Source organism: Physella acuta, unplaced genomic scaffold (genome assembly GCF_028476545.2).
Source record: "Physella acuta isolate Inbredline_101_S28 unplaced genomic scaffold, ASM2847654v3 ptg000757l, whole genome shotgun sequence".
NCBI lineage: Eukaryota > Metazoa > Mollusca > Gastropoda > Physidae > Physella > Physella acuta.
This window is the reverse complement of record NW_026732275.1, coordinates 158342-182172: the sequence shown is the minus strand read 5'-3', so window position 1 is coordinate 182172 and position 23831 is coordinate 158342. Positions and strand designations below refer to the sequence as shown.

General features: G+C 31.7%; 1 protein-coding gene across 2 annotated transcripts; it reads left to right on the top strand.

Moving 5' to 3' along the window:
• Positions 1–1541: 1541 nt before the first annotated feature.
• LOC131950369 (soluble guanylate cyclase 88E) lies at positions 1542–15607 on the top strand (the record flags this gene model as incomplete). 2 transcript variants are annotated; one of them, XM_059312472.1, is given in 14 exon segments in its annotated part: positions 1542–1667; positions 1927–2094; positions 3235–3390; positions 3712–3796; positions 6069–6177; positions 9798–9927; positions 10008–10154; positions 10300–10446; positions 12146–12305; positions 12432–12541; positions 12866–12955; positions 13214–13320; positions 13911–14044; positions 15243–15607. In XM_059312472.1, coding segments are annotated over 14 exon segments (1701 nt in total), but the record flags the coding sequence as incomplete, so codon positions are not given.
• Positions 15608–23831: the final 8224 nt, after the last annotated feature.

Sequence of the window (23831 nt, the reverse complement as noted above, 5' to 3'; positions counted from 1 at the left end):
TATATATATATATATATATATATATATATATATATATATATATATATATATATATATATATATATATATATATATATATATATATATATATATAATATATATATATATATATATATATATATATATATATATATATATATATATATATATATATATATATATATATATATATATATATATATATATATATATATATATATATATATATATATATATATATATATATATATATATATATATATATATATATATATATATATATATATATATATATATATATATATATATATATATATATATATATATATATATATATATATATATATATATATATATAGGCCTATATTACTGTGGATACCTTACCTTCTAGTATAAAAACCTGTCAATAAAAATACGAAGAGAAAATATATATTTACATTTATGGGTCGCTACCAATAGATCTCTTTTGTAAAAAGTTTGTTTTTGTTTATTTTTTTCATTTTTTTCATTGGTTTGTCTGTTCCGTTAGATTTGCACTAAATGGAGACCTGTAAAATGCGTATTTATGTAGAGAATGTCCTTTTTCCTCCAAATGTTAAACACATTAACAGGTACAAAATATAACCGGAACTTTATTCAGAACTGACATTTTAAACTGATCCTAAAATTTAATCGAAAAAATAGCCGGAAATTTGAGTTAATCGTAAACGAAATTAAAAAACGGAAACGGACATTTTATCACAAAGCATTACTTTATCCGGAAACAGACCTTTTGACTTCAGACCCTAAGTTTAACCGCAATTGAAAATCAAATGAAAACGAAACTTTTCATGGAGACTGAAATTTGACCGGAATTAAGGGGTAGCTCCGTTAAAAAAAAATCGTAAAGAAACAATTATTCCTCTACAGCTTTTTAAGGTACATCCGCATGTGAGTTTATGAATTAAAACGGCTGTTCTTGTATTAAAAACACCCACTCTACGGATGATAAATGTATCAGATTAAGGGCGGTGGGGCTGAGAGGGTTACAGTCAGAGACCGCCGATTTTAGGGGCAGCCAAATTTACTGCTTGGTTGTTGGTTTCAATCAAATACCAATTTATTTTTTAAATATCAAACAACAGAACAAATTTAAGTATAAATACCAACTATCATACCTCCTACCCAGACATTGTTCATAGAAAGCAGATTCTCCCTAAAATAATATAGTCCCGACCAGCGTTCTTATGACAATAAATTGAGTTAATTTTAGCGTTAAAAACACACACAAAAAACACAAACAGCAGCCGAATTCAGCTCCACAAATAAATATAGATTTTAACAGTGTGAGGAAGACCGGGTGAAGATTAGGTAGCAAGTATCGACACTCAAATATCCGACCTAAAAAATATTTTAACTTAACCTTTCTCTCTCTCTCTCTCTCTCTCTCTCTCTCTCTCTCTCTCTCTCTCTCTCTCTCCCTCTCTCTCTCTCTCTCTCTCTCTCTCTCTCTCATATGGTGTTCTATTTTTTATTTTATACAGATATATTGTATCAGTACATTTTTACTTTTAATCTCGTAGAGCCCGTCATTTATAGTACAGTCGGAAGACAAAAGTGGTTGTATACTTATTTACCGTTCCATGAGAACTGGCTTTACCTACTATGTTATTGGGCAGCTTATGCAATGTGCAAAGAAATTCTACGCTGTAAGTACCATCGATGTGAATGTTTGAGTATATAAGTATGTGTGTGCAGAACTTTTTTTTAAAAAGATTTTTTAAATTTGCTTCTTTTGCCTGCCTGTCGTCAGTCTGTCTGTCTAGATCGAAAAATCCGAGCGAAATTTCGGGCACTTCTAACAGACAGATTCTGTTTCAAAATTGGTAGGTGGGTCAAGACATGAAGACAATGCAATCTGACATGAAACATCAAAATAAATAAACTGAGCATATCCTCTTTAATCAGGTTGATGTGGACATCACTGTTTTGGAAGAAATAGTTACTGAAAAGGGTTGCCATGTAACTTTTAGATTACAGTTTGACAACAGAGGATTTACGCCATCTGGTGAAAAGGGTGACACGGGCATTTACTTGAGCTCCTATCCTGAAATAAAGAGCTCTACGTTTTTTAAGGTACGTATTTTATTTCATACTTTTAACCAATATATCGTTAACAAATTTTAAAGTTTTTTTACTTGTTCATTTACGAACTTATAAAATAGGCCTATGAATGGAAATGCCATTTTAAAAAAAACTAAAAGAATAGCCCCACAGATCTCCACAAAATATTTTTTCAGGGTCAACCCTATCCTATATATATATATATATATATATATATATATATATATATATATATATATATATATATATATATATATATATATATATATTCGAAAGATCGGCGCCCCGGTATATAAAATAACACACGGGTGCGGTTTGGCGTTTGGAGTTTTCGAACAGCTGTCACAGAACTTGGTATCCGTCGATTTAGTGTCCTTTGGGTTGTCACATGTACTACTTGAATCAACGTTAAAACTGCACCAGGCGCATCTCCTTGCACCCTGGCGATTTAGTGACAGTCTACGTTCGTTTAAAAAAAAAGTCTGTGCACTAACGACACGGTGAGCTACAATAATCGTTGTATGAATTAAATCAGGCGCATCCCACATCGCCCAGGCGAGAAATGTAACGCATACGTTTATTTTAAAGATAATCATGCACTTTGGATAAGGTGTCATTCATTTATGACGTCCACGCAGGGAAAGGAGGACCGAAAAAAAATAGACGGGAGAGGAGGGGGTGGGGGCGTTCGGGTCAATGTGGACGTCCATATGCTGAATTTTACATCGAAATACTTACAACTAAAATTTCAAAAATTTAAATTAAATAAAAATTGCATATAAAAATGCAAAAACGTATGACGCATTTTTCTGTGTGCACAAATATCTGCTTGCACTTTTTTCTGTTTGCGAATAAAGGTTACTCTAGTAAAAACTATTTAAATGAGCTTTAGTAGAAACCATATTAGACTATTTAAAAGTGTGTGAACCTTTGCCTTTCGTACTACAGCTCATGGAGATTTTTTTCTATGCTACAGCAAGATTGATGGTTGCAATCACTGTTGTAATAGGTCTGTTTATTAGCAAGAAATTGTTTTAGTGTGTGACGGGCCCTGTAACGGCCGACCCACCCCTCACTGTGAGGTTTGACTAAACTTAAGTTCTGTCCCTGTATTTAAGCTGTGTTTAAAGTACTACTCTTTACTTTTTACAGCTGTTCCCATTTTGTCTAGTCTTTAATGCAAAGATGAAGATTATTGGCTGCGGTGGGAATCTTGCGAGCTTACTAAAGACGAAAGACTTGATAGGATCTTCAGTAACTGACATGTTTAGCTTACGACGGCCACTTGTGGACTTTACCTGGACCAATGTAAAATATTTTCTTCCTGCTTATCCTCAAGAATTTTATATATATATATATATATATATATATATATATATATATATATATATATATATATATATATATATATATATATATATATATATACATATATATATATATATATATATATATATATATATATATATATATATATATATATATATATATATATATATACACACACACATATATATATATATATATATGTGTGTGTCTGTGTGTGTGTGTGCGTGCGTGTGTGTGTGTTTTTGTTTGTTTATTTATTTATTTATTCATTTATTATGTATTTAATTTATTGATTTACAGACAATGTGTCTCCAGAAAGTGATTTTTGAGGTTGAATGGCGGAAAGAAGATTTAAATAATGACTTTATGAGCAGTGGCATAAAAAGTATGTGACAATTAACTTTGTTTCCGAACTGTCCGTTCCTATTACGTACGTATTTCTTTAAACGATATAGGCCTACGAAATAACGTGCTTATATTTAGACTCTAAAGCAAAAGTATTGTTAGATTTTTAGGAAATACGCAGGTAGTGCTTATTGCGGCCAAAACTAAATAAAATGATAACTGTGCCGATTGCCTCTTACGGATGAAAGGAAATGATCACTTTGTTTATTTCCTCTACCACAACAAAACGTCGGGGGTAAAAATAAAACTTTTATATAACACGTAGATGCTACTGCGTATTACCTCTAAGTGGAAAGTAAAATAATCACTTCTAGGAAATAAAAAGTAGGCCTACCAAGTCATAATCAATTTTGAAATACTGCTTTGATGAAATTTTATATATATGCATATCAAATTTGTAATTCTGTGTCAACTTTTCCGCGTTTTCCGGTTATGGGAAGTGGAACTAATCATAAACAGGTTTTTTCAACATTTGAATTTTCAGGTTACCTTAGATTTTGATATATCACTTTCTTTTCTAAGAAATATATTTCTAGTTAAAGTGTGTATAACAGAGCGGAGCGGCAAATTGTTGCTTTTTAATGATATTTTGCTCTATTTCTGATTTCTCAATAATCTACAGAATTTGAGCTTATATTCTAATGAAGCATTTTCTTAGAAAATTGTCGTCACATCAATATTTTGTTATATAAAAACATAAGAATATGCCTAGGAGAGGTCACTCTCGCTTTATTCAATACTCCACAAAAATTAGCGCACTAGGTGTATAAAAGTACTTTATTTGAAAAAAAATTAAGCATCCAATCAAGTCAAATTTTACAAGTCACAAAAAAATTGTTTTAAAGAATTCGATCAATTAGAAGTGATCGAAATGTCCCTCACAAGTTTTGACTCATGAAGTAAGTAAAAAGACAAAAGAATGAGAAAATGATTTTGAAACTTTCATTAAAGCCGTTGGCATCTGGCTATTGAGTCTATCAAATCGGGAAATGGCTATCATGAAATATTTACCGTCCAATTGTCATCTTTGTATAATTTCAAACTTAACCCTTCATTTCGTGCTGTAGCAATCATATTCTAGCTTGATCACTTTTGACCCAAATTCATAACCGAAACAGACTATAGGTGTGTTTCGTTTTACACAATTCAAGTTTGATTTCGTTTTTTTTTTTTACATTAGTCTGACAGCTGTGATCTAGGTGCTTTTTGAGAGAGTAAATAAATCTAGAAATAATAACAGTTTCTTTTAGTAGTGAAATTTGTCTGAAATAGAGACTGCATATTTCTTTGATCACTAAGTTCTAATTATTCATCTATTTATTTACCTGATGTTGAATGTGATACTGGAACTGAAATTGAACACTTAGAAAGTGATGTAGAGAGAATAAAGTGATTGGTTCGGAGCAAGTAAAGCGGTAGACTTTATTCTGATATACATTCATAAGCTGTAGGCGTACATTTATAAGATGTACATTCACAAGATGTAAGCAGATGGTAACTAGCAAGTGGTTAACATGAATGTTCTCTATTATTTGTGAGGAATAGCAACTGACCAACATAGTTTTTAGTGCAAGGCCTTCTGGCTATTCAATATTATTTTATTTCGCACCATGGATAAAGTGTTAGCATAATGGGTGAACAGATTTTCTAGATCTACATTGCACAAAAGAATCCAGATAAAGCTTAAAGTTTTGATATAGCAGATATAAATCAATTCATTTGCTTCTAATAGTCATGTCACTGGTTTCATTGCATAGGAAAAAGCTATAATAATGGCCAAATATCAGCATTGTAGATATACTCTAGGTTCCTTCCTATCAATAAGTTTGAGTAATTAAAAACTACTTTGCATTAACAATTTCAAATTATACTAGATAGAGGTGCTGCTGAGCTAAGTGATGCTGCTTATTTGGGATGAATGTGGTTTACTCCTATCAATAATAACACAATAAATTTTCAATGATTAATGAATAATTTTTTTTTTCTATTTTAACACATTTTTACTGCAAAATAATCATTTGATAAAATATTTCAATTTCCTCATTATTTATGCTCCCTACACACCACAGTCCCCATTGTAAGATTTTTTTCTAAAAAAGCTTGCACAAAATTAATTCATGAAATGAAGGGTTAGTTTCTTAAAATTTTAGAGCTTCTTTAGAAACACGGTAGTTCCAACATTTAATTGACTGTTGAAAAGTTTATTAAAGTCTTTTAAGTATTGTATTCACGTATTCTTTGTATATATTTAGCTGCTAGGTATGGCGACAAGCGGGCAGTCAATTTCAAGAGGCTGTTGCTTAGAGGACAAATGAAATATATTAAGGATTGGGAGGCAGTCGCATTTCTTTGTACCCCATTGTAAGTTTTATATATATAGTTTTTTTTAATTAGACTTGACTTAGTCCTCTTTGCTCCTTATGGAACATAGGACCTAAATAATTTCCTTCCATTTCATCCGATCCCCGGCAATTAATTTTGCCGTCTCCCAAGACATCCCTGTTGGCTTCAGTTCTTTAAGAAGAATCCAGTCTGCCTTGGGCGCCCTCTATACCGCTTTCCCTGGGGGTTCCACTCAAGCACTTGGTGTGTAACATTTGGGTGAGCCTTTCGTAGCGTGGGTGAAATTTACAAGTTCCGTCTTCAGTTATTAGATTATTTAGTGCTTGTTTATCTACAATTTTTGTTTTTCCATCTTAAATGTAGGTAACCCGGGGTAATTCCATACACTACTTTTCTAAAAAAAAATTGTAAAAAATCTAAAATTAACACTACCACAATATAATATTGATGGTATAACAAGACATGCATTACTTATATGATGACAAACAAATATAGAGATAATTCATAAAACAAAATACAATTTTTAAATATTTCACTTTTGTTACAAAAACATGCCGAGAGGGGCAATTCCACACACATTATGAAAATTTTAAAATTCATGTATTTAAAAATTTGTAAAAAAAACATTTTTCCCTTTGGAAACAATTTTGCATGGGGGCAACCACTCTTCATCACTGGATGAAGAGAAAGACTCCATTTCTTCCTCCTGAATTCTGCTCTCATTAGGAGGCCTTTTCAACCTCAGCTTTCATTGCCTTCTTCTCATAGGCTGAAGTTATTCGTTTATAATTGCTTACCATTCTGAAAAAAGGAAAAATAAAATGTTAGAAAGTCTAATTACTAATGTAAGTGGGTCCTGTTATCTAAAAATATTGCATAAATTATAATAAATAATATGGGTACAATAAAAATAATACCAAACTATAGTGTACGGAATTGCCCCACACCATGTGTGTGGAATTGCCCCACACCTACTATTGAGAAAAATATGCTTTCCTGTTTTGAATTAACAGCTAGATCTAGCATCATCAATTGTTACCATTAACAAAAATGATTAAGCTTCCATAAAATGAATAAATAATTGACAATTAAAAATAAGACAAAATAAATATTTTTAAAAAGTGCAGGGGTTGTACTTACGTAAGGATGTTTGACAGAGGCGTATCCAGGTTTTCGTTGTAGGGGGAGCGAAAAGAGCAAAAAAGGCGCCGAATTTTTAACACGTTCCATATACGTGTATTTTATATATATATATATATATATATATATATATATATATATATATATATATATATATATATATATATATATATATATATATATATATATATATATATATATATATATAATTACTAGCTGTATGTCATTACTTCGCTATGATGTAAAATAAATTGAAAGTAGCACTCTGAAGAAATAAGAAAAAACACACAATGTAGGCTGACAAAACAAAAAATGTATCAATCTAAACAAAAAAACAAACAAAATATACACAACCTACAACCAAAAACAATGAAAGTAACACAATCTGTTTTGTAATTCTTGTAAAAAAAATTTTACATAATAATTCCTGGGAAATTTTTTAAGACAAGTGAAATAAAGGGAAATAATCACTTTCTTAATATAAATATGTATATATCTACACATTTAATTATAAATGTCAAAACAAATAAATAATTACTTTAGAATATAATGAAATTGTTTAAAACTATTCGTTTTAACAAAATGTTTTTGTCTATAATCAGAATGAAATATATCGTCATCATAAATGCTAAAGTATTACAGCATAATGAAAGTTTTTGAAATCAGAGTTGGTATAAAACTACGCTTTTCAAACTCATAGAAAAACATTCGAAATAACAGCCTACATTTAACTAAATGTCGGTCATTAGTTCAGATCATATATTTTTTAATTAGCTACTGCTTCTTTGTGTTCCTTAAAGATATATTTTTAACATAGTGATAGGTATGGGTTAGATCACCATATTGCTCACACACCTTTTTACTGCCCAGTCACTTTAGGTCAATTAGCCAACCCAGTGTATACCTAGGTGTGACATTAATGTCGCTCTACACAATTGTGGTGGTGAGGTGTGGGGTGGGGAGATAACCAACTCAGAGTGAACATAGCGTCAGTTTTTAGATGACTGTTCTAAACATACATATATATTACACATGTATACTGATTCAGAAATAGATTTAAATAAGTAGCAGTGGTATTATGACAATATTTTTTTTTACAGAGGGGTCCATGGGGGAGGGGGGGGGGGGTTGTAACTGTTTCATATAATTTGTAATCGTATCACTATCGCCCAAATTGTAAGAATATTACTACTACTTCATCGTGATGACAATGACGTTGTTGACGTGTCAAAATTTCCCCACCGCTACGCAGCTTGCCCATAAGTAAATTTAAATAGAGGTGCCACATCAGTTGTATTTGTTTCTGTATTGTAATTTTAAAAAAATTAATCACACGATTCAAACTGTATAGATAAAGTAATTATGTGTAAAGTTTTATGTATAAAATTTTCTAATGCAATTATTCGTAAGCAAATACATTATATAGTTGCCTTAAACTTAACACCCCTCTTGCCAAGTGGTACTACCGGTAGAGGATTTTAAAAATTCCAATGCATCGTAATGGTTATTTTTAGAATGGCAAACTGATGCAGCTGTTAATACGTGTTGTAAACGTAGACACTACTAGACTAGTACAATGATGCTTAATTGCTGCATGAAAAGAAATCTTGTGATTTACATAGATGTGCCGACCAAAAATATTTTTTTAACAAATATCATTGTTTAAAACTTTGAGTTTAAAAAGTTTCCAAAAAGGCGCCACTTTGCTGAAAATGGCCAGAGGGGGAGCGGCCGCTCCCCCTGCTCCCCCCCTGCGTACGCTACTGATGTTTGAATATAGATTCAGAGAAAATTAAAATTCTTGCTCTGATTGTAGATGAACGCTTCTCTAACAATATCAGAAAGTACAGAAGATGACCTCTTAGAAACAGGAAATAGTAACTTTTAAGTAAAATTCTCACTCTTAAATTAGAGAGTATTCAGTATATAGTGTGTGGAATTACCCCGGCTTACCCTACATGAATAAATTTCAACACTATAACAATTGCGTATTTTTTAAAAATGTAAACAATGCACTGTATTTTTTTTTTATTTAATTGATTGGGCTCGTCTGTCCGCTGTACGGCCAATATATCTCAGAATGTGCCCTGTAAAAACCATAAATAACGTTGATATCTCACGGCGACAGGAATAGTGACTCTTATGTCGCTATTAAACGAACAATGCGTTCATTTCGTGCGCAATTCGTTTTAGTCGAGCTATTCTATTGCATTGAAAGTATTGCTTTTTTAAATATTTTTTTTTCAATAACAAGCATTGATAATGCGCTACAAAGCAGAAAATATATGATTTTCTTGAAATATGAAATAATGTATTCAGAAAAAACATCTTTCCGGTCACTAAAAATGGGTTTCGAATACCTGTATTAGAATTTAAGAAGAATTTTGATTTATTATTACAGTGCATTTTGTAAGTATGTAATGAAAACGCTTTTTGTTTTTTAATTTAAAAAAGTATTTTTCCATACAAAAATCTCCTACTTTCGGATTTGTTTTTAGATTAGGTAACTTGGATGACATGTTGAAAACAGGAATCTATCTACATGACTTGAACATGTTTGATAACAGTCGTGATTTGGTACTAGCAGGTCAGCAGTGCGCCTCCGACCTAGAATACAGCATGGAAAAGGTTGGGAAAAATTTAAAACTTAGTGTGCTATACACAAAAACTCCACCATGACTTATTTCAACATGTTCATATAATTTCAGCAAACTGCATGGTCGAGACAAATCGAAGATACTCTTCAAAAATTGGATAAAGCAAGACAACAAAGTGAAAATCTGATCAACTCAATGTTAACTAAAAGTATTGCTGACCGACTTAAGTTGGGCGACGATGCTTTATCAACTTGTGAAGTAAGAAATAAATTACTACACCAAAAACAGCGCTTAAAGGAAATTATTGGAATATTTTTATTTTAAGCAACCTAGTTAGTGTAAATGGGGGTGGGAGTAAAATTTGTAAAACACCGTTTTAAATCTTCTACGTATTCATCTCTAGGCATTTCCTCAAGTAACGATTTTGTTTAGCTACCTTGTAAGATTCTCTGATATCTGCACTGAAGGATCACCTATGCAAGTAGTTCAGTGTATACAAAATGTGACAGAAGTTTATGACAAAATTGTGGAAAAATATAAACTTTTCAAGGTAAGAATAAGACAGTGTAGGTCCAAGTTGTGGACACGCGGTAGAGCAGGAATAAAATCCCAAATGTCCAGTTCGGTCTACTCGATTTATTCCATAAATTCTCCCTTCTTTTTTGCCAACTCGTAAAATTCATCTCTACTTTCTCGTAATAAGATTAGGCATGTGGAGAAAATATTATTGTGCTAAATAATTAACAGAAATTTGACAGTTTTCACCTTTTTCACCTTCCATCTATCATATACGGAACATAAAGGATGCACCGTAATCGTGCAAAAAAATCTAAATACTTCTGCCCGAAACGGTAAAAGACTTAGTTTTGAAATTTTGTCCGTTTGAGTTATGCATTTTTCTTTCTTAATGTTATTGACGTGTTCAGGTTGTGTCGTTGAAATGAACTTCTTATTCAACTTGTCTGTATGCATGATTGCATGTGTTAATTACTTCTGAATATGCTTAAAATTTTCATCTATCAACGTATGACATAAAGAGATCAGTTTCAGTGGACCAGAAGTCTCAATTGAAGCATATACTATTCCATCGTTCCTAAAAAATGTAGGCCTTTAGGCCTATAAAAAATAATTTTTATTCCTGATTGCAGTTGAAGTGACACCTCCCTTATATAAGAATAATACTGTCGCTTTATTTTTTTAAAAACTTTCTTCTTCTTCTTCTTCATCTTAATTCTAGTGATGGAAGAGATTCCCAAAAACACAATAAAATATTCGTTGTCCAATTGTTATGAGCCATTTAGAACGTTCCCCGATTTCAGCTAGCTATTCATTTTTTCTTTCCTTCATCACATTTTTAATGTGGCAAAAATTATAAATCCATTTTATCAAAATTTGGCGTTTTATGCGTAAAGGAGTTGGAAAAACTGGATTATCCGATACCGTTACAGCTAGGTAGATAAAATTTCATATATAAGTATTATATCAAAATCGTAGATCCGTATCAACTTTTGAGCGATTTCCGATAACTGGAAGTGGAATTTTTTCTACTTTCAATTTTTCAAAAGCCGTGGACAGGAAGTAGTAATTTTCGCTATTTTAGATTTCTCAAAAAAACGCATGTGAATTTATAGAGTACTCATGATATTCTGCACTATTATGCACATTTTATCTTGGTGTGCAATTCTTTTTTCTTCCATATTTTATTCTATTTTTTTTAAAAGTTAAAGTATTTAAAATGGATTAAAAGTCATGTCTATATCCCGAGTTGCGATCCGCTGTTGTTTCATATAAGAATATTCGAGAACGTTTAGGGGAGATCACTCCCGGTTTATTGGATTTGCTTCTGTTGCAACCAAGAACATTCAATGAGGTAGCTGTTTTTGTTTTTTATTTTAGAGCTCTAATAGATGAATGGTTGTCTCCAGCTATCGAGCTTCATCTGCATGGGGGTCAAATTACGGTTCCGCAATCATAAGTTTAAATCCGTCAACAACAAAAAATCGTTTACGTACATTTGGGACGTCTTTAATATAAATAACCCGTTTTTATAAGGAGAGAAATCAATATTTGATTGTCCTCGCTTTTTAAAAATGCAAAATAACATATCTAGTCGCGGAAATCAGCAAATTTTAGAACGATTCATATCAGGGGTAAAGACTCCTAAATAAACTAAACCTACAATAAATTCAGCATGGAAAAAATACAATGTTTAAATCGTCTCTATTTCATTAAATATCTTTTTGTCCTAGGTGGAAACGCTCGGAGATGGAGTGTATATGGTCGCGGGTGGTGTACCCGATAAATGTTTAGATCATGCTCAAAAAGTTGCTGGGCTGGCTTTAGAACTTGTAGAGAACGCAATGTACGTTAAAAATCCTATCACGGGAGCTGGTATGCAGGTTAGAATTGGTATGTTACATCTTTTTTTATAAGCTTTGCTGAGATCTTTTACGTTAGTGATTTGTTTTGACGAAACGGTAAAACCAAATTAAGTAGTGGACGGATTTGTTTACTAGTTTAATATTAATTTGACAGGCATGCACACAGGTAGTGTTGTTGCTGGCATAGTTGGTAAAAGGACTCCACAGTACTGCCTATTTGGAGATACAGTAAACACTGCCGCCAGAATGCAAACAAATAGTGAGGTTAGGAACATTACAAATTAAGCTTTAAAATTAATCTTAAGAAATAATACAAATATTTTTAATTCAATCTCTTTAAACCAGGAAGAACACTTAAATATAGGACAACTGTTACCTAGGTAGAATACATCTTACATTTGACCAGGCATAAATGCATCTTTTATTCACATTCTAGAGGCACCTTGCATCACTTAGTACACTGAGCTATATAAAATACATAATACTTTACATCACGTAAATATGTAAAATAACCTCTTAACAATATAAAATTTACAACTTATAAAACCTTTCTTAGCTAGGTAAAATACATCTTACATAAACTCTTAGCCAGGTAGAATACACCTCACACAACCTTGTCACGACTGCCTTAAAGGGACAGAATATTTGTCGGTTTATCGAGGCAGAATTCAAGTGAAGGTGATTTAATTATTTTTTTCAATTTTAAATTAATATATTAGAGGAGATAGTTTTACCAAAACATTCATTTTTAAAAAAAAAATGAAATAAATATATTATATAGTTTCGTATAGTTTCGTATATTTTCTGTTAAAAATATACTAAAGAATTATATATATATATATATATATATATATATATATATATATATATATATATATATATATATATATATATATATATATATATATATATATATATAAATTGTACTTCTTTAAGGGTAAAGGTGAAATGAAAACCTATTGGCTAGCCGGTAAACAAGGAGCTGAATCAACTAAAATAATGTGCAGAATTCTTAAAGAAGAGCATCAAAAGCGTCGCCAAGGGTAGGTTGCTTTTTAAAGATGTTATTTCTGATAGGTAAAAGTAGAGAATATTTTAAAATTCAAAATGTAATGAATTGGAAAAAATAAACTTTATTAGCAAGTTTTTACAAGTGAAAATCATTGTCATAATTTTAATCCATGGTATTATTATGTTTCTTGTAAAACAAAAACAATATTCCAACACTGTAACTAATGTAATGGAAAGGAGTTGGGAGGAGGGATTGTGGGTGTAAAGATTAATACTTATTTTTAGTGACCAAAGAGAAAAAATCACTTCGTCAACGATAATTCTTGTTACACACTGGATGTTACACTAAAAAATTATTGAACAACTTTTTAATTTATAAATGGGGAGAACAGTCTAGTTTTAGAAAAGTATTTTTACGTTTATCGTTTGATAACACAATTGCATAATAGAGAAACACACAACACACAACCCCAAATCTGATAATACCACGACATAACACGACTTACCATGACCTAACATTAGGAACTAACAGGACGATATACCAATTTTGAAAAACGATTTACCACAATGGGAATTTATTGAAAAGGATTGTATTTATTTGTAATTTAAATTTTTTTTTTAGTTCAGTCGAAAATCCATACGACTTACATGCTCTTCATAACTCTACATCGGCTTCCAACTTTATTTCAATATATGATTTAAATGATGAAGACGAAAAAGAGTTGGAGTTAACGCTAAACTCAGTTTTTGATGGAGGTACACAATTTCTAATTATTTACGTTTAATCTGAGAAATTAGGTAAATAGTAAATTTATTCTAAAATTAATCTGAATAGGTTTTTGTTATTTTAAAAGATTTTGTTTTTTGAAGAATTTACATATTTTACTACATTATACTACATTATACTTAAACTTTTGGGCAATGAGTTTTTTTTAATTCCTTACACGCATAGTTTACAAATAACCAGATATGCTAAATGTTATTTTTTATATATATATTGTATGAAAAAAAAATACTGTTAAAAAGAAAAACAAAAAACGTCATAAAAACAAGCCAATGCACTAAAATAGAGAAAATAAATTATTCTCCTTAAATATGTATATACTATAGTCTATTAAATACCTTTATTAAAATTTTGGAAGCGAGCCTTTTTACAAGCTTTTATCTAACTCGCTTCCTCTGTCGTCAGTCGTCAGTCGTCAGTCTTCAGTCTGTCTGTCTAGATCGAAATGCTGGAGTGAAAATTCGAACACTTCTACTTGACCGATATGATTCACATTTGGCACGTGGGTCAAGACATGAAGACAATGCAATCTGAAATTAAATTTGACTTAATTGGATGCCTAATTAATTTTTTATGAATTAAGTAAAATTTGGACCGAATCAATAGGCATGTCTATCCAACCCCACCACACGCGTCATCACGTTCAATAGCTGCGCCATCACCTTCAGTAGGCGCGCCATCACGTTCAGTAGGCGCGCAATGGTTTTTAGTCATGTAACTCTATTGTAAACATGTAAAGTACTGAAAAAAAATTTCATAAAAAACGTTTTAATAACAAGCTTTTATGTAATAATGCACTAAAAAGTAGAAAATAAATTATAGACTACTATTTAACTAACTATATAGAAAAGCGTGGGTCACTTTAGTATCTATTGGATACCTTTACTAATGTTAAGGAAGACACCCACGCTTTTCTTTATAGTTATTTAAATAATAGTCTATAATTTATTTTCTACTTTTTAGTGCATTATTACATAAAAGCTTTATTAAAACGTTTTTATGAAAAAAAATTTTCTTTAGGGCTATTTTATTTGTGGCACATAAAAGCTTGTTTTTAATGTATTTTTTTAAATATATAAATAATGCAATAACTTAAAATTTAGTCGTTAATATAGCTGATATTTAATTATTAAAAAGACTGTATTGTGAAACAAAATATTCTTTGAATAGATTCGACGATGGAACATCATGAAGCTGTTTGACTCAAGACTCAAGAAACAGATTACAAATACTTTTTTTAATTTTATTTTCTTGATGATTCTTTTAAAAAGGACTATTTATTTTATGAATATATATAATGATTATAAAAATTTAGAAGCACTGAAAATATAAATAAAACAAAATTACAATGCAGGCTACTAATTAAATTTAATCTTTTGTTCAATTTCATCTCGTACGGTTTTTCTGTTATGCCTAAAAAAAAACGGTTGTTATGGTATCGTTTTCTGTTGTAGAATACTATTTAGGAGGAAATTATTGTGTACCTTGGCTCTTTTTACCATAAGATGTTTTTATAATAAAATAATCAATTTCAATATGTGATTTATGTAATTATTTATGTTAGTATACGTTATAAATATGTTAAGACATGAATTTGATACAGTTTGTGTCAAGTTGAATAGATTCTTCTTTTTCGTTACGTTTACCTAAGGTTTTTATCAGAAAAAAATGCAAGATTTTAGGTAGAGACTGGCTGATTTGTTGTAAGGTAACTCGTGTGTTGAGAGAGGATGTTCTGAGTGGCTGGTATCTCAATTCTCAGATAAGAATATTTTTGTGAAAACTGTTTTGCTCAGCCGATCATACACTATTCTCAACGAAACTGTCGTTGAGTGGCTTATCAACAGTGTCGGTATATAATAACGCTATAGATTTTTTCTCATTTGATTCTGTCGTTGAGACTCTAATTATAGTTATAAACTGTAAAAACTAGCTAACGGAATAAAACCATTTCGATTAATTAACCCATATTCTGCTAGCGTCCCACTTATGGGACGCTTGTAAAAAAATCGCTAAAATTTATTAAAAACTAGTTAAAACACAAATTATGTTTCATTGTATTTGAAAATGGCTAGACTATTGAATTTGTGTGTTTTGTGAAAAAAAATAGTTTAAAAAAATGTTATAGTGCCGGATTTGCAGGACTTGTCAAAATGGCGGAAAAAAGAAAACATGCGCACAGGAAAATGCATATCTTCTAAAATATTAACATTTTAAGTGCAAAATACATTAGAAACTTGTAGCAGTACCATATTTCTATCTCATAAAAATTTAAGAATAATAATTTTTTTTTACTACTTCGTTATATCAAGTGTACAACAAGCGTCCCACAAGTGGGACGCTAGCAACGAATGGCCCCATGTAGATTGTTACACAAACGTCACATTTATTGGACACTAGCGAGAAACACAGATGCAAATGTTTATGTTAAATGGTTATTTATGGTGAAACAATTGTTGACTTTGTTAACTGCTGACTTTGGGGTGTTAAATAGTATTTATAGATATTTAATAATGACCTTGACCTATATTTATGCAGATTGTTACACAAACGTCACATTTATTGGACACTAGCGAGTAACACAGATGCAAATATTTATGTTAAATGGTTATTTATGGTGAAACAATTGTTGACTTTGTTAACTGTTGACTTTGGGGTGTTAAGTAGTATTTATAGATATTTAATTATGACCTTGAGCTACATTTTCTTATTTATTATTGTATTAAAAAATTACAAATATTGAAAAACTTACATTTTATTTTTAAGTTTTCAGAATTACACTTACTGAAGTATTTAATACCATTGAATACAAACTAATTTAGTAATGCTGTAAATTTACTAGCGCGTGATATTAAAATTATAACAAACCAGAATAATAACAATGGCCACGATTTAGGTGAAATGATTCAGTCATGGGGGTTGGTTAACTCTCTTCATATAAGAGAGCTTTAGCTACATATAGCAGAAATGTAAATTAGCTGTGTACAGTTGTCATGCCCCAATAATATTCCCCTCCAAAGGTTCCCGATACCAGTTTTACTTTGTTAACTTTTTAAGGAGATTCCTGGTGTTAGATTGGGAGCTGTTCGCATAGTGATATGCATACATGGATGAGAGCCATGATCACTCAATACAAGCCCCCAGAGACGGATCCGTGCCCTAGAAATAAGATGTCTGATGTCCTAATGTACGCCTGTGAGAGGGGGGGGGAGAATAGCGAGGGTAACAAAAGAGAAGATAGCTGGATGACATCTGGGACTGGACCGGATCATCTTTTGCAAATTCACTGAGGACAGAGTTTCTTTCAGGCATCATTTCAGAGGGGGGAAGAGGGGGGCTCTGCCCCCAGAACAAAATGGAATTTATATACCAAACATACTTTTACCAATGTCCAGCCTTCCCCTGAAATTTAAGTCCCCACCCCTGAAAATTTCAAGTACGCCCGCCAAAAAATCAATTATATATATTTAATTATATTACAGTTTCGATAAATAATAACAATATTTGTGATCACGTGTGTCTAATTAGATGTACTAGTCACAGCTTTACTTATTTCCAAGTGTTATTCACTTTGATGGATGCTAGATTGAAAGAAAACTAGACTTTTGAACATAATTTCTGCATTTTAGACCATGGTATGGCTAACCCAATTGATCATTATCAGTATTTTTATCTGTCTTTAACAATTTAATCATTGGTCTAACAATACAAAATCAGTATACAGCTTAATTTTCGCGTGAATAGCCATATTTCGTGATAAATGATTTTATTTTTCAATAAATATACATGGGGCCGTTCGTTGCTAGCGTCCCATTTATGGGACGTTTTTTTTAAAAATCGACATTTAAAAATGTATTGATTTTTTAAAAAAATCCATAGTCATTCCTTCATTCAGTGCCCAAAAGCTAAACCATATCAAAAAATTATAAAAATTTGAGACCTTGGGATAATATGGGTTAATCGCTTAAAATATTTAATATAAGAAAAATTAAACAACCATTCATTTTACAGAGCTAATAATAATTAATATTATAAAAAATGTATCTTCTGTCTTTAAAATTGAAAATTAAATTATTTTTAGCAATATAAATTAATACAGTGGATTGCTGAATTTAATTGTCATCATAGTTATGATTAATTTTAGAGATTATATGATTAATTTATACACAATTAGAATTACAGAATATTGATTATTCGGTATAGAAAACATTAGGGTAGAGATTACTGAACGATATAATATAGGATTATGTAATATAGAATATATTAGTATATTATTATAGAATCTAGGCTATACAACAAGTAATACATGATATGATTGCAAAATAGAAAAGATACATAATATAAAGGCCCATTTTGTAATCGAATTTAAGACTCATTTCGTTTACAATATGTTATTACAAATATAAAATTGTAGAATACGTAATAGCTATTTTTATCGAATTTATACATAGAATGTGCTATATAATCTTAAGAACATGATTATGTAGTGGCGTAGGTACAAGGTGTGCCAAGGGGCTATACCCCCCCCCGCCAATATATATATCGATGGTCTCGGTCGCAAACCGTCTAACTCCGAAAATGTAAATTTTACAGGAGAGACAAAAAACTGATTATTTCCTTCTCGATCGCTCTAATACAATTTTTTTTAATGATATCTCCGAAGAAACTCTCTACCGACTATACTGTAGCGTTTTAAAATGAGTTTTGTTAATATTTACAAAATTATTGCAGGTTTAAAAAGATAGACGGTTTGCTCGGTCTAAAATTCTCGGTCTCAGCCGCGTTCGTTCGTTTTGTCCAATGAACGTGATTTAGTTATGTTTATGTTTTTAAGTTATAATTAACAGTTCATAATATTTAGATTATAGTTTTGGGCTCATATTTTAATTATTTGAGTTTATTATACATTATGGGATCAGTTTAACTTTTAATAGAGATGTTTTAGTATGGCTTTATCGCTTTCGAATGTTTATTCATTATGTCTGTATTTAGCACTAGACTTGTTCACTGTTGAAGGTTATGCTTTATTTATTACATCTATCTATTCTCACAGTTTATTTTACTAAATCTGTTGGGTGCTGGGTTTGTAGAATGATAATAGTAAAAACAAAAACCGTGTTGTAAGATATATTATGAATAAGACATAACACACTAACCACATTAATACTGACTTAATGTTTACTTATTTTACAAAAATGTAACACAAAAAATGTGTTTATTTTTAAAATTTATTCTTTGAATAAACGTCACATAAAGAAACATCAAAATGGCAACATTTTTAAAATCAGGGAAATCATCATAAAAAGGTGTTTATGACTTGCTTTTAGGTGCTCAAATATGACAGCTTTTATCTTTTTTTCTGCTCTTGTACAACTTGACAGGGGCTACAGATGAGATCATAATCTTACGACCCTAGCTTAGCAATTGCCAGCTATCTGCTAATTCACTTTGAAGTAGACAGTAGCATCAGGCTTGTACTGCAGTGCACGAATATTTGTCACTTTGAATTCTTTGAGATCGGTTGGTCTCTTGTATGGTAAGGCTGGTGTTTTTGAGAGAGGTTGGTGTCTAATGTCTGTTTATGTGAGGCTGGTCTATTGTATGTTACGACTGATCTGTTAAGAAAGGCTGGTGTCTTGTATGGTAAGACTGGTGTGCTGAGAGAGGCTTGTATATTGTAGGATAAGACTAATCTTTTGAAAGAGGCTGCTCTCTTGTATGGTAAGAATGGTCTGTTGAGAGAGGCTGGTATCTTGGAGGGTAAGATTGGTCAGTTGAGAGAGATTGGTCTTTTGTATATTACGACTGGTCTGCTGAGAGAGATTGGTATCTTGTGAGTTACTGGTGCCTTAAAGGGTTAGACAAGTTTGTTGATATATTCTGGTGTCCTGTATGGTAAGATTGGTCATTTGAGAGAATTTGGTCTTTTGTATGTTACGACTGGTCTGTTGAGAAAGGCTGGTCTGTTGAAAGAGACTGGTCTGTTGAGAGATGCTGGTGCCTTTACGATTTGTCAGTTGACAGATGCTGGTGTCTTGTATGGTAAGATGATCTGTTGAGTGAGGCTGATATGTTGAGAGGCTGGTCTGTTAAGAGGCGGGTCTGTTGAGAGAGGCTGATCTGTTGAAAGAGGCTGGTATGTCGAGAGAGGCTGGTCTGTTGAGAGAGGCTGATATGTTGAAAGAGGCTGGTATGTCAAGAGAGGCAGGTCTGTTGATAGAGACTGGTCTGTTGAGCGAGGCTGGTCTGTTGAGAGAGACTGATGTGTTGAGAGAGGCTAGTCTTTTGAGAGAGGCTGGTATGTTGAGAGAGGCTGGTCTGTCGAGTGAGGCTGGAATGTCGAGAGAGGCTGGTCTGTTAAGAGAGGCTGGTCTGTTGAGAGAGGCTGGTGTGTTGAGAGAGGCTGATCTGTTGAGAGAGGTTGGTCTATTGAGAGAGGCTGGTATGTTGAAAGAGGCTGGTATGTTGAGAGAGGTTGGTCTGTTAAGAGATGCTGGTATGTTGAAAGAGGCTGGTATGTTGAGAGAGTGGTATGTTGAAAGAGGCTGGTATGTTGAGAGAGGCTGGTCTGTTATGTGGTAAGTCTGGTCTGTTGAGACAGGCTGGTCTGTTGAGAGAGGCTGATATGTTGAGAGAGGCTGGTCTGTTATGTGGTAAGACTGGTCTGTTGTGAGAGGCTGGTATGCTGAGAGAGGCTGGTATGTTGAGAGAGGCTGGTATGTTGAGAGAGGCTGGGTTGAGATAGGCTTGTCTGTTAAAAAAATTAATCATAAAAGCATGAACATGTACGCCAAACATTGCGTAACCTACCATATAAACATTTCTTAACACGTATCTAAACCCTCAATCTAAAGCTAGTAGTGAATTAACAATAATTAAATTTATTGCACATTCTTGTGGAAATATAATTCGAATAATATTGTTTTGATTGATATTTAGATTCTAGAATGAAGATCTAGTTTCAAAGCATTGTGTTAGCCTAAAAAATTGTAAACAAATCAGTTTGGTTATTTAAAATCTGGAAATAGGCTATATTAAACAAATACTATTTGTTTATTATTCTTTAAAATGATAAAATGTAACAGAATAGCTGAACATAATTAATAAAATATCTTTACCTATAAGTACTATGACTGCTGTGCTCTAAAATTGTGTGAATGCGGCGTGCGACTGCGTTCCCGATCAAAAGTGTACTGACAAATATAGCGATATTCGTTTTGCGCCGAGATTTTTAGCACTAGAAATATTAGGCGGTTTGTTCAAATGATTATATCTCAATAATCATTATACAGATTTCTCTAATATTTTCAGGCATTATGGGGAATCATATTGGCTTTTGATTTATGTAAAAAAAAGAAAATCGAATTTTTTTGAGTTAGACGGTTTGCGACCGAGACCATCGATATATATATATATATATATATATATATATATATATATATATATATATATATATATATATATATATATATATATATATATATATATATATATATATATATATATATATATATATATATATATATATATATATATATATATATATATATATATATATATATATATATATATATATATATATATTTACTGTACTCAAGTAGTACCCCTAACCACAGGCGTCACAAGGTGGGGGGCGGGATTGAGGACTGCGCAAGTTGGCGAAAAATAGCAAAATATACGGAAGAAGTATGCATTTTGCCAGTTCAATAAATGACTAATGACAGTTAACTGTACTAATAACTGACTGCAGATAAAAAAAAAATATACAATTAACTGTGCACGTTTAAAAACTATCACCCAGGGGGGGGGAGGGTGAGGGGAGATGACACGAACGGCAAAATGTACAGATGAATACATGCTTGTTGAATTTTTGGATAACAGATTTGCTAAGCGACGACCGGAGAGAGGCTGATACCGAAATCTAATAATTTACGATGAAAACGGCGCTTTTTTTTCACATGAATTAATAGGTGGATTATGTGCCAAATTTGACGCCATTGGGGAAAATGGGAAGTCACCAAATGTAGCTATATATATATATATATATATATATATATATATATATATATATATATATATATATATATATATATATATATATATATATATATATATATATATATATATATATATATATATATATATATATATATATATATATATATATATATATATATATATATATATATATATATATATATATATATATATATATATATATATATATATATATATATATATATATATATATATATATATATATATATATATATATATATATATATATATATATATATATATATATATATATATATATATATATATATATATATATATATATATATATATATATATATATATATATATATATATATATATATATATATATATATATATGCATATATGCATATGTAGAATTATGTATATTTCTCTCTATGTATATATATATATATATAATATATAATGAAGTTTTGCTTGTTTGTTTGTGGGTTTGTTTATGTCCTCTATGCAGCACTACACCTTTCATCCTATGGCCATACCACTGGATATATTTCACAAGCACGGTGCCCCAGCAGGGCGCGAATCGATTCTTCCCTGTATAGGGTATATATACGAAAAAGTAGATTGCGGTTTAATCCCGTTCATCCGCTCGCCATAAAATTTCAGGGGAGGTTACAGTAAGAAATTATTTTTTTTTATTTTAACAGGGCGGCGCTCCTGGAGGGTGCAATTTTTCTCTACACAGTTTGTAAAAAACAAAACAGATGCTGTTTGACATCGTTCATCTGAGTGCCGTTAAACTTTCGAGAGTTAATGAAAACACTCACGAGAAGGTTTCTGCGAAAACAAAAATTATAAATTTATAATGGGCGTTTCCCTGGAGGGTGCGATTTTTTGTTAATAAACGGTTTGGCGCCCGAAAATCCAGGGCGGCGATATTAAAACTTGAGCCTTCTACATGGGGGCTAAGGTGCTGCCCCGAATATTACGTAACCCGAAGCGCCCCGTGCTACCATGTGAACACTATGACGCCTACGTTCGTTTTTTTTTTAATTTATACACTAAAGACACAATGGGCAACAATAATTGTTGACTATATGGAACCAGGCGCGTCTGCCGGCGCCCCGGCAGGATGCGATTTGGCGCCCTGGGATATCCTAAGGTTGTGTTAAAGAGCACTCTACAATATTGACTCTGTGGCACACGACATTCGATGACAATTCGTTTGACCCGGTGCGCCCCTGGCTTCGGGAGGAACACTATGAGTTTTAAAAGAGCGCCCTACAGTAGGGAAACTTGTGTCTACTGCACCACTGGCGTGTGGTCTAGCCCCTCTGTGTGGGTCCCTCATAAACAGTATTGCGCCTACGTTAGTTTTAACCCCTTAACTCCCACCCAACGATTGATTGGTTTATGTCCCATTATTGTCATGTGACTTTGAGGTCATAAAAATGGTGATAAACATGTTTTTTTTTCAAGCACAATAGCATTTTATATCAAATTAATGATGAATTAATCATAATCTGCAAAAAATATTATTAATTTTAAACTTATTATATATTTTCGAGTACGAAAATTAATGCTATCGCGTGATCGGCGAGACGCCGCCATCTTGCCGACTTTGCATTCATCCTCGGTCAGACCTCATGGAAAATGGAATTAGATTCTAATTATCTGCGTGAAAATGATTTAGATTCAAGTAACGAAGAAGTGTAAGACCTTACTGATGTCCTAGACACTGGAGATAATGAAAATACA